This window comes from Mirounga angustirostris, unplaced genomic scaffold (assembly GCF_029215605.1).
Source record: "Mirounga angustirostris isolate CCGP_5_RB_7025 unplaced genomic scaffold, mMirAng1.0.hap1 SCAF_16, whole genome shotgun sequence".
Lineage (NCBI taxonomy): Eukaryota > Metazoa > Chordata > Mammalia > Carnivora > Phocidae > Mirounga > Mirounga angustirostris.
This window is the reverse complement of record NW_026991724.1, coordinates 23,272,032-23,291,340: the sequence shown is the minus strand read 5'-3', so window position 1 is coordinate 23,291,340 and position 19,309 is coordinate 23,272,032. Positions and strand designations below refer to the sequence as shown.

General features: G+C 36.8%; 1 protein-coding gene across 2 annotated transcripts in view; it reads right to left on the bottom strand.

Moving 5' to 3' along the window:
- CDH8 (cadherin 8) overlaps positions 1-19,309 on the bottom strand; it is a 343,095-nt gene that overhangs the window by 55,121 nt on the left and 268,665 nt on the right. The window contains exon 9 of one of the 2 annotated variants that reach the window (XM_045891003.2): positions 8,964-9,075. In XM_045891003.2, the coding sequence (XP_045746959.1) occupies positions 8,964-9,075 (112 nt within the window). Of the gene's footprint in view, positions 1-8,963; positions 9,086-19,309 lie in introns of both variants that reach the window. The other variant, XM_045891002.2, reaches the window with a different exon arrangement.

The following is a 19,309-nucleotide window of genomic DNA, read 5'->3' as shown; positions in this document are numbered from 1 at the left end:
TCTACAATCACAGTATGCTGTCACTTTCTCAGACAAAACCTAATTTTCTTTTTTCCTGGCAAGTCTTTCTGCAGGTGTGAATTGGAAAGTGATGGAAAGCGGGTTGAAGGAGAGTGAGTCAAAGGTGCTGCAGGAAGGACAGCATCATTTTTGGTTTTCTATTCATTCTTCTGCCCATTATTACCAGCTTACTTCTGATTATCAATATTAGCTTTCCTGAAGTACTAATTTTGTTTCTTAGAGCAGGAGTTTTAAACTTGGGAAAGGAAAGGATGATCTATGAATGACCATCATATGGTTCAAACCTCTCAATCTGAAAGTAAAATTGAATGGAATTATTCATATATGCATCTATAGGAGGGGAAAGTCCATAGCTTTTATCAGATTGTCAGTGATTTCTGTAACTGAATGAAATAACACAAAATAGGTTAAGAACCATCCCCTAAAAGAGGGGCCCTTGAAAATAAAAGTTATACACACAAGAGAAATCAAGTCATAGTAATGATGATAAATTTAAAAAAGAGGAAATATTGGAATTTGGGAAATTATATTAAAATCCACACAATGACCCAATTATCCTCCATTATTTCAAAACTGTATAATATAGTTCAAATATGAGCACTGTTCATAGTTATTTAATGGATAGTTCCTGGATATGGTTTATAATTTGCATGGCAATCCAATCTCTACTAAGACTTCCTTTTCCTACCCAGAATATTTTGCCATTCCCGTGCCCCCCCACTTTTTTTGGTGCATGAAGACATCCTTGTCTTTAAAAACCATTAGGTGGCTGTTCAGAGCACATACCATGGAAGTCTGACCTATGAAAAATACAACAGGAGGATATAGATTTGATTTGATACGTCTTTTTTAAACACTAGGTGAAGTCTTCAGTCCTCTGGGTAGACATTTGGAGGCTGTGTCTTCATAAACCCATTTGTAGAACTTTTCACATTTTCTTCTGTTTCTGTTTCTTTCACTACCCTTTCCCTTCCTGAAACTAAGTTGAGATAAAATGCTAGAAAGCAAGGGCTCCTGAAGAATGTGTTTGTACAAAGTTTGGGATTTTCAGTTTCTCGTGCCTCTTCATGTTTCGTGTGTATTTCGTGCACCTCTGAATTAATATGAAAAAAATATTCCATCACTTGCTCTTCTTTGAAAACCTCATTGATAGGGTAAAACCCACAGTTTCTAATATAGCCAAGAAGTCTCAGGTTCCTTTCAGTTTCTTCTGTCCATCTTCCATGATACGACTTCACAGGAATACTTGCTGATGCCTCCTTAACATCATAAGCATCACTTCCTAGGCTGAACATGTGTGGCGTCATTTATCTTCCTAGAGAAGGATTTTTCTGACTGGGTTCCATTTACCACTATTATATAGTTTCCTCTGAAGGAAATTGGAAAGATTTTATAATCAGCTACATTTGCTAAATGCAAGATCATATAGCCCTTTCGTGATTCATATGTACTCCTAGACGCAAGGGAATCTTACAGTTAAACAAAACAAGAGGAAGAAAATGTGAACTTTTTTAATTCAGTGCTTCGCAGTCTTATTAGGTAAACCACATACACACACACACACACCCCCCACACGCTGCACCATATATTGATGTGCTATACCCTACAAGTTTTTCTCGGGCACTCACTTTGAGAAATGCTCTCCTCCAAAACTCCGTCAGAATCTTAAAGGCCTGAAGATTTCCACCTCTCTGCGGAGGCATTGTGTCTCCACAGCTTGGTGGTTACCGCATCATCTGCATCTGCATCTCTGCCCTTCCAACAGTATGTCAGCTCCTCTTGGTACCACATGTTACCCAATTTATGTCACTAGCACAAAGCCAAGGCCTAAGGCCATTTGCTATCTAGTGTCAATTTTATTGTCTTCCAAAAGGCATCAATATGACTTCTAAGAACAAATGGAAAGAAGCATTCACATGTGCCCACCTTGTTTCCATCCTAAGTTCTTATTCAGTAACTTATAGGTTGAAAATAAAACAAAGAAAATATATTTGTATGAAATAGATCAAGATTTTTAAACAGTCCCTGACTCCATTTTCTCTGTGCATCATTGATCTCATCTAGGGCAGGGGCCAGAATCAAACACATGGAATTTGGAATCACACAAGAGATTCAGCCAATGCAAATGTCAGCTGCAAACATGACTTCACAAAAAGATTTAGATTGTATGTGTTACTGTAAGTTGATTCCAGTATATTTGAAAAAATAATGATAATAACTCACAAATTCATATGGGAAGTGCAAGCCCTCCCTTCACCCTTAATAAATAAAACACTTGGGAGGGCGCCTGGGTGGCTCAGTTGGTTAAGCGACTGCCTTCGGCTCAGGTCATGATCCCGGAGTCCCTGGATCGAGTCCTGCATCGGGCTCCCTGCTCAGCGGGGAGCCTGCTTCTCCCTCCGACCCTCCCCTGTCTCATGTGCTCTGTGTCTCTCTCATTCTCTCTGTCTCAAATAAATAAATAAAATCTTTTAAAAAATAAATAAATAAATAAATAAATAAAACACTTGGAAATTAAGAATTATCCCAATACAGGGAACTAGATTATCTTTTGTTATATTGACCCATTGAGGGACTATAATGTTTTGCTCCAAATCAAACTCATGTAGATATAATAACAACAACGAAATAAAACAATGCTAATAAGGTATATTTTGCTTTTTAGATTATGAGACTAGTTAAAACATACACTAATAATAATTACAATTATTTATTAAGCACTTGATATTGTACTAGATATTTCTAAAATATGAGAGTTTAATAGACATTAAGGCTGAAGGTCACAAAATTAGTAAATGGCAAAGCTGTGACTCACACTTAGATTGATTGTTTCAAACCCTTCCACTGTATTTTTTACTTATGCTTTCCCCTCTGTCAAAGGTGAGCTCTAAAAGTCATACTTCTGTTAGTGACTGTCTTGAAATGTTTTGTTACATATGATTTTTTCAAATATCGTTTTATGCATTCCACTAATTTACCATCTCCTTACTCCACCCCCCAAAAATGAAAATAGTACTTTATGCATTTTGTTGAGGTCATCAATTTCATCTGTCTTAAAAATCAATCCTGTCTCCCTCTTGTGTACGCAGATAGATCCTAAAAGATACCTGCTGGCAGGGAAGTTAAAATTAAATCTCCTGAATTTGTTTCATGAGTATTATAAAATGCCATATTTTCGATTCACTGTTTCACATTTATTAGAAAAAAAACAACAGAAATTTTAAAAATAAAGTATCGAACTCAATTCATTGCTGGCATTTATCAACAGATAATTATTTTGACTTTTCTCCCTAAGCTTTATTTTTTTCACTGGAGAGTTTGTGGAATGCTTGTGGATAAAGTGTCTTTATTGGTCATAGGACCTGACTTTTTTCCCTTTTGAAAAATGCTCACTCTTGATCAGAATCTTATTTCTAAGAAGTGGCTCACACAGGCAATGGAATCTCAAAGTCGGCTTCCTTGGGAAGCACTGAGAGATCCTAGAAAGTGCAACGACATGGGAAACCCATCTATGCCACTTTTCATGGCCTTGGGGAAATCCCTCACCCTTTTTCAGCCTTAGCCCCCTTATCTGTAAAATGTGGTTGCAGCACCACGCGTGTGAAGCGGTGATGTTGTCTGTATGTTGGACATCTATCTATATTATGTCGTTCATGTAAGCATACAGCTTTCACAATTACTTATCTCCATGTCCCCTGCTACCACCTTAGACCAGGCTACCCCCATCTTTTGCAATTACAGCCTTCTAAATGTTTTTGCTGCTTAACTGCATGTGTGCGTGTGTGTTTGTACATTTTATTCAAAATAAGACCCTTTTCGTCCAGTCTCAGTCTTGCTTATTGAATTCTTATTATTACACTTAGCCACAGAGGTCTTCAAATTCTTTAAATAAACCAAGGTCTTTCTCCCTTCAGAGCCTTTGCACAAGCTTATCCTGTTGGCTAGAAGGCACTGCTTCCAGGCCTTGAATGCCTAGCCCTTTCCCATTTTTTTTTTTTCCATTTTCAGTTCAAATGCTACCCACTTAAAAAGTAACTTTCTCTGACAACACTATATAAAGTAAATCTTTGCTTTTTCTTTGTTCCCCTCTGTCGAGTTGTGTTAATGTCTCCTTCAATCCAGTTTTCAAAACTGAAATTATATTATGGATTCATTCTACCTTTTTTTCTATAGGCCCTTTTCCTCATTAAGTTCCATTAGAGAGAACAATTTTTGTCCTTTTTACATTGTTTCCCCAGGTCATATTACAATACTTAGCATCTTGTAGATGCACAAGAAATATTGTTCAACAAGTAAATAAATAAGTGATTTTTCATTTGAAGAGGTTAGTTTGTGCACTGTCTGTGAGTAAAACAAGGGTTTCCATGGTAATATCTGAGAAACTAGTTATTGAAATATTTGTCACTGCTGAATGAAATGAATTAGAACTGTGATTCTAAAATTTTGTGAATATGCATTACATGCCAAGCATTAGCTAGATACATATTTAGAAATATGTTATTTTCTTTCTTTCTTCCTTTTTTTTTTTTTTTTTTTTGGACCTATGATATTCCTAGGATAAACAAGCATCATATTGTTACAGTATTGGTCAGTGACAAAAGGGATTAAAAGAAGTAAACCAGAGCTTTTTTTTTTTTTTTTTTAGCCCAGACATAATTAACTAGATGGCAAATAGCAAGCCTCAGCTTCTATAGAGGGTGATGAAGCTTCATTTATATGCCACTGGATTTATTTATAGTAAAAGGGGAAGTTCCCTCCTGAAGGAAAAAAGAGTGGAAGCTGTCTGTCATCTAGCTAGTTCTCAAACAATAAAATATTCTTTGGGACTAAATAAGAGACCTTGACTCACACCTGGAGATACAACATTTTCAGTTGTAGTCTTTGCATCATTGAACCATCTGGAGCAAATAATCCTAATTATGTATGGTAAGCAAGGGGTTAGCGTCTGAAACAAAATCCTAGAAAGACCCTATTAAGGGGACAAGAGGTAAAACAGAGTTATGGAAGGCCCTCTGGCCAACGCTGGTCACTAAAGTTCTCTATTTGTCTTTCACATTTGGTTCTGAGTGCGCTGTTGTCAAGCATAAGGAAGGAAAATACGGGTTTCTCCACAGCTGTTACCTGTTCCTCCACCCGTCCAGCCAGATTACCATTCTCTTCAGAGACAACCTGGTTTATCCCCAGCTGACTCCTTTTCAGCTCTTGATGGATGTTTCCTGTCTCTGGTGGAATGGGTCCTATATTAAGAGGTCTTTTCAGTAGGGGAGCTCCATTTTCCTTCAGCTCTTCAGCCTCCTTTCTGCCCAGAGGATTTGAGGTATGTTCTTGCAATTCTATCATTTCTAATTCTATTACGTGTTTGCCAGAGAGAAAACTCTAGAAGGGGAAAAGACTGTTGTTTAGGGTGTTTGCCACTAAATCCCCAGTACCTCATCAAGTCCTGGTACATAGTTTGTGTTTAATAAGTATTTACTGACTAACCCAAACCCGTTAGACCCATGAACTGTCAGTTACATATTTTGCTTTCTAATTTTGAAATCTTTAATCCTTAACGTCATTTCTGTCTTGGCCATTAGAGAGGAGTCAGTGGGAAGTATCTTTTCTTATTTCTCCTGTTAAACTGAGGGTCGAGGAATCTGTAGATGATTATATCATGCTGTGATTGAGTTGGCGGCTAGAGATCTCTTAAAACTTTTGACTTGAGATAAATTACCTATTGGGGAAATTTTTTTTTTCCATAGAAGTAATTAGCAATAGCAAATACCATATTAAAATTTACTTATGTAATGGAGGGATTATTTAAAATGATTCTAGTGAAAAGCGATTCACACTGATTTTTGTATAATATGGACTATGAACTATTTCTGTCATGGGTGGTTGTTACTGTCTTAAGAAATTCCAGAAGATGTCATCTTTCACTTTACAATAATGAAAAGGTGGGAGAAGCAGATAGGAATTCCAATTCTACTTTCAAAGTGAACCTATGACAATTTAAGCACAGATGCATCACGTACCGGAGGTCTATGTATAGAGAAGAGGAAAGTGGCATCCTTCCTTCCTTGTTAAAATTTTTATTTAGTACTTGATTCTTGGTTTAAATGAGTCAGTTCAATGGAAAAGACTAGTCAGGTACAGTAGAATTCTCTATGTTGATGTTGATAGTGGTTTTCATTTTGTGCAATGTTTTAAAAACCTCTTTCTAGAGGTGTTCTCAGTCCAGAAGGTTATTACAGACTGAGTTTTTTAGTCACTTGCCCTTGATTATTACTAATGATCTCCAGCTGCCTCATTTCTCAGGCAGCTGATCCCCTTTGAGTTCAGCCTTAAATCCATACCTTCCAGGCAAAGCAGACATTTCAGAGTCCCCTACATTCCTTTCCCTGAGGCTGTTTTAAAGCAGACATTAATGGTTGAAAATGCTGATATAACTATGAATTTAGTGCTGATGCTGTTGTTGACATTTTTCATGAGTGTGTGATCACCTCATAATGAATATTCTGATTTCAAAGTGCGTTAAGGGGTTTTGTGTTATGAGAGATGACTGAAAGTGCGTCTGTGTTGAACTTAACATAAACACTATTTGATGTCGATAACAAGTATGAATTCTGGAAAATGTGAAATATAAAAATGAGATCCTTGAGCCATTAAAAGTGAACTAGGAATGATTGTAATGAATCACACATGAGTTCTGACTAGCACAAAAGATGCAAGGAATTCAGGAGTTGAACAACTTCATGTGTATCAACCAGTCAGTCATATGTCCAAAGCTTATGTGAACAGTCAAAAATCTGATCTCTTTATGTAAATATGAACTCTGAAAAACATACCTAAACCGATTCCCTTGAGGATAAGGTAGTGGCAGTGGACAGATACACAACATAAACATTTCTTCACAGAATGAGTCTTTCATTTTGATATGCAAAAATCATAAAACAAAGAATCAACTGCTTTTTTTTTTTTATTTTGATTTAGCAGAGGAAAGATGATGAAACCATGCATTTTGTTTTTCTGAGGGTAAGAACTGCTGAGGAGTCATTAAAACCTTGGAAACAGTCAAAATCCACAGGGTAAACCTCCAGATTTCTGGAGGTCCAAAGGCATGCAAATGTCGATATCACAAGTGAAGCCAATGTGGGATTTTTGAAATATCAGTGCCATTGACTCTTTGAACTTGTGTGATGAGTTTTGCATGAAATTTTTTTTGTTTGTTTTAATTCTAAAGCATTTGACGGATTCTGTTTGATCAAAAGCGTGTGGCTTAGGGGCACCTGGGTGGCTCAGTCGTTACGCGTCTGCCTTCGGCTCCGGTCATGATCCCAGGATCCTGGGATCGAGCCCCGCGTCGGGCTCCCTGCTCAGCAGGAAGCCTGCTTCTCCCTCTCCCACTCCCCCTGCTTGTGTTCCCTCTCTTGCTGTGTCTCTGTCTGTCAAATAAAACCTTAAAAAAACAACAACAAAAAACACGTCTGGCTTAGAAGTCTGTGATTGGCTACATCACTCCAGGAACAATCTGGCCCACACAAACCATATCCTTGAAACTAACCTGCGCAAATTTTGATCAAACTCTCTCTGCCAACTCGATCTGCCAACTTAGCCAAATGATAAATATTGCCATATACACACATGTATATACACACACACTCTACCCTCAAAAGATTATAAATGAAAATGTTCAAAAGATATGGTAGAGGCCAATTCCACATGATGAAATTAGGAAACATTTAGGTTAATGTTAGAATATTTTTAAGAGCGTATCACTGCTAAAAGTGAATATTTTGGTAACAATATGACACCTTAGGTATTTGAAATTAGTTTTAATGCCAGAATTTAACTTTACTGGGGGGGTATGTGCGCGCGTGTATTTTTGTCTTATTTTGGGAAATGAAAATGAGGCTAATCCTTCTGATATAGGAGAGTAGTCTAGGGGAAAATGTCCGCTGTTTCATAGGAGGGTTACACATTGATCTTTTGTAATAATTAAGTAAAAGTACAGGGCTGAAAAAAAAAAATTCTGACTCTTGTCAGGTAAGCTACTCGGCAAATAGTAAGTTTAATTCCTAACACCCACATGAGGCCCAAGAATAGTTGGATTAACAACTCCAGTGTCAGGCTGTCAGCTGCTGTTTATTTAAATTAAAATGTCACCATCCAGAAATAAATTAGGAAGTTGAAAACCGATAAATTTCTTAAACATACAGTACTTTGGCACCTTGTTAAAATAAATCTATTACATTTGTGTTTTTTAGAACTTTACATAGACTATTTCCATTTTGACATTCAGAGTAGAGCAGGTTTTCTCTTTTTTGTTCTTTTCTCTTCCTCCCTCCCTCCTTTTTCCTTCCTATTTCTCTATTTTTTGTCTACCTTCATTGTCCCTATCCTACATTAGACTGGCTAAAAAAAATTTTTCATCAATACACAATTTTCAGATGCTTTACTTGCACGTCTAAAACACGTTGTTCATCCTATGTTTATCTAAATAGATCTACATTTTTACAGATTGCAAAATTCACTTTCTACCACTGGTCTTCCTGGCTTCCACTCTCAAGTGTTGTTCCTATGGTTGCCATGAAACAAATACATCCTCCCCATGAGCTTTTCTCTTGCTTCCTATCATAGGAAGGTTAACATTTTGTCCCCATCTCTCTAAGACCTCCCTGTTTTAGCCATAGCCCAAGATATTTTAAGATAGTTATTTGGCTCTGGGTTCATGGCAAGCAGGGTGTTCACTTGAGGAGCCCATTTGGTCCTAAGTAGAGAGAATCAACCTCTCCAAAAGGGAAAGAAAAAAAAAAAAGCTCCTTCTCTGTTCCCATTTGGATGTTTCCTGCCTGTGACTTTGCAGACCATAAATGATAAGATGCTCACTAGAATGCAGGTTAATCAAGTATGAGACCGTTGTATACAAACATATTCAGCATTAACAACATGGAGATATTTACTTGGCCGGGTTTTCCATTTTCACATAAAAATGCCTCATATTCGGATGCGAATTCAGGGGCGTTGTCATTGACATCCAGCACTTTAATAGCAACAGGCACTCGTGATATCTGACTGTGGTTCCCTATGGGAAGGAAAAAATAACATCAGCATTGAGGGTACTTCATTTTTAACGTGCAACTCAACTTTCTTCTTGAAAGCATGTGTGTCTGTTTCAACTTCCCTTAATTAGGGCGTTTTCAACGTAGGGATGATGGAATCTGACCATTCAACAGGGGGAAAAAACAGCACGTGCTTGACTGCTTAAAGTATAAATTATGATTTCAAACACCATTTGCTGGAGCTTAGCTTGGCAAAGACCATCTCTGAAAAACTTAGAGGTTTCCTTGATGAAGAAAGCTTTTAATTTTAATTATAAAATCCATTATACAAGAGAAAAAATGCCCTATGCAATAAAGATTTATCTTTGTTTATCTTGGGTAGAACACAAGTCATTTTTGTGCTATTACCATGTTTGGCCATGTATGAAAGGTGAACATGAAAAACGCAGAAAAAGGCCAGAACCAAATCACTTGTCGAATTTTCTTAACAATGATAAAGATAATATTAAAGATGGGGAATCATACCCCTTGTGAATTCTATTTTTTTTAATCAAAAATTGACCTTGGGATCTTTCTGGATAAGATAAGTCATTTTAATACTGTCATTTTCATAAGATTTTCATCAGTGTAAACAGATATTAATCTCATCCTTCCAGGTCAATTCCAGCAGCAGAGAATTTAATACATAATCCTTAATCCTTAAGTCCTTAAATTTTCAAAGTTAGACAAACACACAGAGAAATCTGGTGCACTAATACACTGTTGATTTCGGCCATGTGATGATTTTTCATTTGTAATATATGCAGTACAGTTTGTACCATGTAATAATCTTTTGATCTCTTGTAAATTATACAGAATGCATTGGTGATGGCGAATTATTTATTTGTGTTTCTGTGGCACTGAATATTTATATGTGAGCCAAGAGGGGGGAAGTGTGTGGCTTTTGAATATGAAGAAACAGACTTGCATTTGATGTATCAAAGTGATCTTTGTGATAATTGATTAAATTCAGAGCTCTAAGCCCTTCACGCATTTTTTTGTGAAATAGGAAGGTATTTCTAAAACACACACTAAATAATCATAGCTGTGTTATAGGTTTATAGTTGGTTAAACCCACTGGCACTGCTACAAGATTTGAATTTAGTTAACTAGCATGGCTACTCTCCAGTATTCTAATTTGATTAACTATGGATGGATGAAGATTACCCTGTGGAATTCCTACCACCTCAGTCATGGAATATAATCTCACTTCCCCCAAATCAAGCCAATGTCCTTAAATGTCTTACCTGATAAATCCCTTTTCTTTTACTATCTTACCTCTAATAAATGAATTTGCTCATTCAGAGAGGAACCATGGACCTCTGGTTTCGATGGAAAGGGAAGTTTTAAAAAATGACACAATCCTCAGACAAGGAACTTATATTTTATGCTTTATCCACTTGTATAAGGTGGATAAATAAGGTACAAGGTATTTGAAATAGACTACAATTATATCCTTAAAAATTTACCTCTTCTCTAGCCTGACCGTGAGCTGAATAGCAGCTGCTAGAGAGTAAAAGGGAATACAGTGTTCACACTAAACAGCAATGTCTGGGCCCCTAGCTTTGCCTTCTACTCCCTACGTGATCCTGAACAAGTGACTTAAGCTCCTTTTATTCCAGAGAAAACTGAAACTGAAGAACTTTGTTTCCAGAATGGTTAAAAATAGGAGATACTAGGAAGGGAAAAATGAAGGGGGGGAAATCAGAGGGGGAGACGAACCATGAGAGACTATGGACTCTGAAAAACAAACTGAGGGTTTTAGAGGGGAGGGGAGTGGGGGATGGGTTAGCCTGGTGATGGGTATTAAAGAGGGCACGTACTGAATGGAGCACTAGGTGTTATGCAAACAATGAATCATGGAACACTACATCAAAAACTAATGATGTAATGTATGGGGATTAACATAACATGATTAAAAAAATTTTTTTAACCCCCAGATGTAGCTTTGGCCTCCCAGACATGAGATCTTTGCACAATATAATATTGATGAAGTTCAAAACAAAATCTATTTGTTTAAGGTAACTAATCATTGCCACTTCTTCAAGAATATACACAGGTTTCTTAAAAATACTTACCTCATGAATGACCACTATTTGAAGTTTGAGTCCAAATATCAAATGCCAAAATGGATATATCCTTAACATTCTCACAACTGCACTAAAAAATTGCCTCCCTGAGAGACTGAACAATTTAAATTCCTTTTTTTTTTTTTACTCATGGTACTATTTTCCCCAAGCAGAGTCCCTTTAACTGATTAATTTTATTTTATAATTCTCTGTATCTCAACCCTACAAGCTACTGATAAATTATTTATGTAACATTATTTTCTTTTCCATATCCTAGACCAACTCTTGTGTATATAAAGGATTACAGGAGCCTTCTGTTACGTTTTTGTCTTCCATTTCTCTACCCTTCAGTTAACAAACAGCCAACCATCAACATAGGTTTAATAAACTTCATATACAGTATAGACAGTGAAAAATAAGTGCAAAGTCTTTGAAAACTGTAAATTAACAAGGAAAAGCTATTCTTAAACATGATTTTGCTCCTTGGAAAGTGAAGAAAATGCTAACCTTGTTGAGTCAGATTCATGGGCAATGGTCGATTGGGTCAAGTCTACCAACTGATACCTTTGTTTTCCCTCTTACGCTGCACACACACCTGACAGGCAAACATGCATATGCAGATTTTTTCACCATTTTGGCAAGGGATGATTATGCTAAAGCCTGTGTTCTTTTCTCCTCTTTTCCCGACCTCAGCATTGCAAAAAAAATTGCAATTATATCTTACATCTAGATGGCCAACAGGTGGTAAGACTCCAGCACAAAAGATAAAAGCTGCATGAGCTGCTTATTGGGCTCTCAACATTAAAGTGGTATACCTTTTCTCATGTGTAGTGTCCGGGATAAGGTGGTATTTAACTATTCCAGGACTAAGAACCTTGGATTAGCATCATTATGATTATTTTTTGGTAATGTGGGATGGGAATCTCACTTCATACTGTTAGAAGATCATGAATGACAGAAGGTTCTTCCAATTATACTTAGTCTTAGCACTTCCACAAGTCAATAATATCTTGTAATTTAATGGACAGTGGGCATTTCAGAAATGATATTTTCTTCTTTGTGGGGCGCCTGGGTGGCTCAGTCGGTTAAGCGTCTGCCTTCGGCTTAGGTCATGATTCCAGGGTCCTGGGATCGAGTCCCACATCAGGCTTCCTGCTCTATGGGGGTTCTGCTTCTCCCTCTACCCCTTCCCCCTGCTTGTGATCTCTCTTTCTCTCACTCTCTCAAATAAAATCTTTAAAAAAAAATTTTTTCTTCTTTGTTTTGGCCTGTGGAAAACTCAGAACTCAATTTGGAATCTACCGCTCATAACTGTAAAGAACCTAATGGTGTGTATGTTGTGTATTATGTTTACTGAAATTTGGTGTGTTTACATTTATTTAATAATTGCCCAAATTTACTAAATTAATTTCTTCTTAGATAGTTGAATTGTATATATTTTTAGGTATTTCTTTTTAATTTAGTAGTTTACAGTATGTCTGATTAAAATAAAGCCTAAACTGTATATCCTGGCACTGAAAAAAGATATGCTAATGGATTATGACAAGACAGAATTTCTGTAGCCTTAGTGGTCACATAAAACATACTGGACAGTTAAGCCTAACTAACAATGTAACATAATCCCTTATCTTTATAACTGTTGAATTCCTTGTTATCCTTTAAAATGCAGCCCAAACTACATCTCTTCCCAAAAGCCTTTTTAACAAACAATTCGGGTTTTTTTTTTTTATATTGTTTTTGTTCTTGTTGTTGTTACTCTTTGACTTGTGGCATGACAGCAGAGGAGCACCCCCATCCCATTTCCCAGAAAAATTGGTTAAAAAAATATATATATTTTTTTTTAAATTAAAGTCTTTGGAAAAAGTTCTAAGAGCATATAGCAAATAAAAACATTTATTCAAGAAAATCTACAAAATGTTGGTAGGAGTCTGTGGTATTTGAACCAACACTTGATTACTCCTCCTCCTCTTAGAGGTCAGGAAGATGAGAAATACCCTCCGCACTGACCCAACCAGGAACACAGGGCTCCCTCTCCCCGAAGCTGCTAGTCAAGGACTGTATACCCAGGAGAGGCTGGATGTTAGCATTTCTCATCCTGCTCAGATCCCTGTTGCTGAGACTAAGTTTTGGGCAAATGCAGGTGGGGCTTGCCTTCTTCCACCAAGTCCCTAATCATGCGACACAGTTCTACATCGGACAAGGCATCCCTAAGAATCCTGGGTCCTGATCTTTCTTGCCATGGTTCATAAGGAGAGGTTTCATGCTGAGAGAAGTGAACCAAAAAGACTCAAGGTTATCTCCCCCCCCCCCCCCCCCCAAACACAGGACCTTCCACTCCTAAAGCAGAGTGTCACTAGGAAAGAAGCTTCAGAGCCATGGCTTAGTCATTTGGTCTGGGGATGGGCAGGAGGGCGAAACATCAAGCACAGAGCTCTGAATCTTTCAGAAAGAACTATTTGCCTTTTAAAGGAATGTGGAGAAGTTGAAGCCAAGTGATGATCTCAAAATAGTGGAGATTGTTGATAGTTGGTGGAGACCATCTGAGGAGCCAAGGACTTCTTTATCTGTGACTGAAGAACTCCAGTCTCTGCCTCAGTCTTCACAGGGATATTTCTTCCTCTTACCATGTCTTCTACTTTTCTATCTCTAATAAAAACCGTTGTTACTAGATCTAGGGATGATCTCATTTTATAATCTATAATTATATCTGCAAATACCCTTTTTCCAAATAGCACATTCATAGGTTTCTGGGGTTAGGACCTGGACATATTTTTTTTGGGGGGGGGGCACCATTTAAACCACAGTATTCCCTCTTCCCAAAAGCTAGGACATTTGTGACTGAATAGGATGATACTCTCCCAAACCAGTTCCTGTCATAAAAAACAAGGCTATGTGAAATTTACTGGTACATGCTTCTTTGAATTCATTTTTCAATATATAATAAAAGCTCAAGGAGGTTTAAAAAGCTCATAATTCCCTCGTGAGATGTTTGATAACACCCTTTTGTCATTCATTCATTTATTCTTTGACCACTCTTCAGTTATCCAGTAAATAATTTCATTTGTATTCCCAGTTACTAAGCAAAGCTATAAGCAAAGAATCCACATTACCCTAGCAGATACATTATCATGGTTAGTTTACACCTTCATCTGTCCTACAAAATAGTCCTTTACAAAATGCTGCAGAAGATCACAGGAGACAGATATTGTCCTATAGTCACAGGAAAGATTTAAACAAGGAAATGACCTTTGAATTAGCTTTAAATAATGAATACAAGTACCCTAGGTAAAGAAAGGTGGACACATCTTTCAGATGGAGTTAGCCACATTTGAAAAGGCCCAGAAGCCCAGAGAGAATGCCATCACAATAAATCAGTAGCCCCAGTAGTGAGAGCATTCAGAGAAGTGGTTGGTGGTGACGCCAGGACACAAGGTTGAGGCCAAATCAGGAAGAGTCTTCTGTTAAATGCTAATGAGTAAGGGCTATATCATATGATCATGGTCAAGCCATTGAAATATTCTTGATGTAATTTACAATTTTAAAATGTTAGGGGCGCCTGGGTGGCTCAGTTGGTTAAGCGACTGCCTTCGGCTCAGGTCATGATCTTGGAGTCCCGGGATCAAGTCCTGCATCAGGCTCCCTGCCCGGCAGGGAGTCTGCTTCTCCCTTTGACCCTCCTCCCTCTCATGCTCTCTGTCTCTCATTCTCTCTCTCTCTCAAATAAATAAATAAAACCTTTAAAAAAAAATGTTAGCATAAAGCAGGAAAGACAAGTTAGGGTTGGTTTTATCTCGTTTTCCTAAGTATATGAGTATCTCAGAAATACCTTATTTCTTGAAACTGTTAAAACTGGGAGAAAAACAATAAAATAAGAAACTAGTGTCTCATGTCCCCCAAATACCCCCCAAACGTGTTACCGTTATCTGCATTAGATGAACATGCATGATTAAAACTGCATATGTCATATTTAAGTGCTGAAGATTCACTTTTATCTAAACTAATGAAATGATGGCAGTTCAAATTTTAAAGATATTATAGGAGCAATAAAATTAGAGAAGCTTCTGAGGAAATTATTCATGTCCTTTGTGACTGGCCCCAAAATGTTTGCCTTTCATCTGATACGCAAGCATTAAATATAAAGATATAATTAGAAACTTGATTAGCATTCATTAAAGATGAATTTTCTAAACACAAGAGATGCGACACCATGGTCTGGAAGGAAAAGCCCATTTCAGTTGGCCACAGAAGTCAGACTGTTTTCACATACGATGGGAGGGGGAAAAAAAAATGAAATGGCACCTAGTGTAAACAACTCCTTGACTTCTACCATTTGAATCGTAGTGACTTCCTGTCACCTCTGTCAGAGTGTCTCATGAATTGCCCATTAATTTTGCCCTTTTATAATCAAAGGTAATGGAATACTGCCAAGTCTAAGTTACTTGGGAATTTGCTTCTAACTAGTTTCCATGAGCTGTTTTTGCAGGCATCGATTGAAATAGCCTCTCCTTTTCAGACTATAAGAGAAAAAAATGATTTGACAAATTTAGATACACTGGTGGGGCTCAATAAATAAATCTTAAGTCTTCTACAAGGAGAAGGGTGGAAGCCACAAGCAGTAAATTACAGTCAACAGGGGAATGCAAAATAAGAGAAGTTATAATTGAATAGGGAGGAGAGGAATGGTAGAGGTTTATAAAATAGGAAGATAGGAACTGAATCTGTGATAGAAAAGATAGCAAGTTAGGAAATTTAAAACAAAACTGATGAGAATGTTGAAAGAAAGTCTTGGAAAATAATTTCAGCAGATTTCGGCTGTCTCGTGGCTAAAGATAAAACTTTTTTTTTTTAATTTTTTATTTTGTTTAAAGATTTTATTTATTTTTTATTTTGAGAGCGAGAATGAGAGAGAGAGAGAGCACGAGAGGGGGGAGGGTCAGAGGGAGAAGCAGGCTCCCTGCCAAGCAGGGAGCCCGATGCGGGACTCGATCCCAGGACTCCAGGATCATGACGTGAGCCGAAGGCAGTCACTTAACCAACTGAGCCACCCAGGCGCCCTAAAGATAAAACTTTTTGAGATCAATTATGCCCATCAATGATACGATAATTTCTAAATTGCTAGTGGATGGTTTACCAATCCATAGGTTATTAAATATGAACAATTTAGAATATAATTAACCAATGGATACTAGCAGGGTAAAAATGCTCCTGGGGATACGAGGTTTTTCTCTTGACAATATTATTCTCACATGCTACCCTTTCATTGTCATGGCAACAGTATTGATGGGTTGGTTCAAACAGTCTTTTGACCCCCTCCAATATATACCAAGAAATTTCTGCCTTCTAAAATGCATCACAGGAGCAGTTAACCACCAGAATTTTCATAATTTTTTGTCGTAGTATTGTGAAAATTTCAGCAAGCCAGACTATGAAGAGGAGGCATTCTATTTTACTCCTTACAAATCTCTCTCATATTTACAGAGTAGTTTAGAATTAAATTGGGACTTCAGTCAGATGGGGGCTATAGTATCAAATAAATAAAGCTCATGAGTCATACTCTTCTATTACCGAAATAGTAGTGCTCTCAAGAAAGGGAGAGAAGTGCTCTCTCCCCCTGATAAAGTTGTGGACTTAGACATATTTCAAAAAGGCTTCAACTCCCTGGAGAAATTGACTTCTAAAGGTGACTTTGGCTCAAGTCCTCACTGACCTTTGTCTGGTTTTCCTAACAGCTAAAAAGGATGCTACGTGGCTACAATATTTTCAAACGCTCTCCAAACTGGAAGAAAAATGTGTAGCTCCCTTATTTATTACATTACTCTTTTGTGAACCTGGAAATTGTAGACTCCTGCATAATCACGTGGCAAGTTCTCCACTCCCCCCTTTTCCTACCTATCTACAGTAACCCTCATTATCCTTTTCCTCAGGTAAGGAGGCGAGGTCCTTAAAACGAAGTAATTTATGCTTGTATAATTTTGATGCGACGGGAAAAAGTTTTCAAACCATTGACGTGAGCACTAACTTTTTGAACCTCTTGGATTCTGTATTTTATTAAATGGAAAGCTTTACCAGTCACATTCTAAATAAAGAAAACATCTATGACTGTTTATAAATGAAAATACTAATGAGGGGAGAGCTATTACATTTTCCATTTTTTTATTAACATCTATTAGAAAATATTACGTTTAATTGTTGAGGCTTACAAATTTGGATTCCTCTGTTGTCTATATGCTTTTGTTTTTGCACGTATATGTGTATGCGTGTGTGGTTTTTAATTTGTTTTGTTTGAGATGTGGTGCTCCATTCTACTGTGTATTGTTTTTGCCCAATTTGTGACTCAAATATTGACTCTTTCTGATACAGTCCTAAATACATGTTTCTAGCTTTCTTACACAACTCCTCTTCCTCCCAACTGTAACAGATAAGGAAATAAAATCCTGTGTTGAGTTTCTAACCCCCATGTCCTCTTTGATAATCTAAGTTTTCTTTGCAAAAATCTCTCATTCTACTCTGCCAACAAAATTGCATTACGCCTCTATTACCAAATCCTCAGTGGTTTTTCTTTTATCTCTAATTATTTCAAATAGGATTGATTCCAGATTATTGGAACTGAATATCTTGAAGTAACTTTGACAATGCAATTCAGTTTAAATCCCTTATATATTCAAACCTTAATTAGGGAGACTCACACTTACAGAGGGATTAATGTAAACATGTATCCAATATTCCGTTTAAATGTTCATTCAGAACCAGCATAAAACAACAGTGTGCCCCAGTACATAGACATGCATACATACATGCATGCACATAGGATCAGATATACTCTATTAGAGAAGAAAACTAATACTGTAAACTTCCCAGCATTTGTTGCATGATCTGTTACGTACCATCTTTTGGGGTTTTGCTGGGTACTGTGAAGATACTTTCTCTCAAATGTAAATATGATCTCAGGGTATATAAGGACTGAAATCAGTCTGTATAACTTAAATATCTTAGTATGTAGTAAAGAAGTGTCCATTCTTGAACATCCAATGAGTCTAAAATAAGGGTATGTTATATAGACTCCAGTCATCTTGTCCATATTTACTCAAAGCTAAGAAGTGGTAAAGCTGAAATGTGAATCCGGGGCAGTGTGACCAACAAATAAGGAAACAAACAGAAACAATACGAATTATTAAAATATAGTACTTATAAAACATAATCCTAGAGTAGAACATTTTCAATATGAATCTCTCCTCGAACAATATGACCATAATTAACCAATAAACAATATTTAAAAATGTTTGATGTTTCCATTAACATGAAATTTTCTATTAGTGAATTTATATATAAAAACATAATAGCCATATTAAAAAAAAAAAAAAATCCTGGGATGACTCCCTTAAGCTTTCGGTGTGGGGCCAACTTTCATACTTGAAGTCACCTATGCAAACAATGAAGCATATAAATCTTAAGGTTTTATTCCAGTATAATTTTATAACATGAACAAACCCCTGTAACCACCATCCAGATCAACACATCCGGCATAACCAGCTCCTCAAAAGCCTTTTATGTACCCCATGCCACTCATTATGACTCTTAGGGTAACCTCTTCTCTTACTTAATATGACATTAAATTGCCTTCTTCAGAATGTTATAAAAATTGAATTAATATATTATACACACTGGCCTCTTTATCTCAACATAATATTGTGAAATGATTCACATAGTTGTATACAACTCTAGTTCATTTTTCCCATTGTTGGGAAAATAATTTGACTGAATAAATATACCACAACTTATTTTTCTCTTACTGGTGGATATTTGGATATTTCAGTTTCAGGCGGTTGGAAAAGTACTACTATAAATATTTTATGTATATCTTGTGCATAGATAAATGAAGTGAGCTATATTGTATATTTAGGAATAAAGTGAAAGATGATAGGATATATTCTTTCAAGTTTAGTGTATGTGTCCAAATATTTTTCTAATGTGGCTGTAGCACTTTACACTCTGACCAGCAATGTGTAAAAGTTCAGGCCACTGCAAGCCTTGAACAACACTTGGTAAAGCCATTTATTTTTTATTCATTTTTAATTTTAGCCACTGTAGAGATACACAACTGTATTTTACTTAGGTCCTTATTTGCAATATCTTGATGAT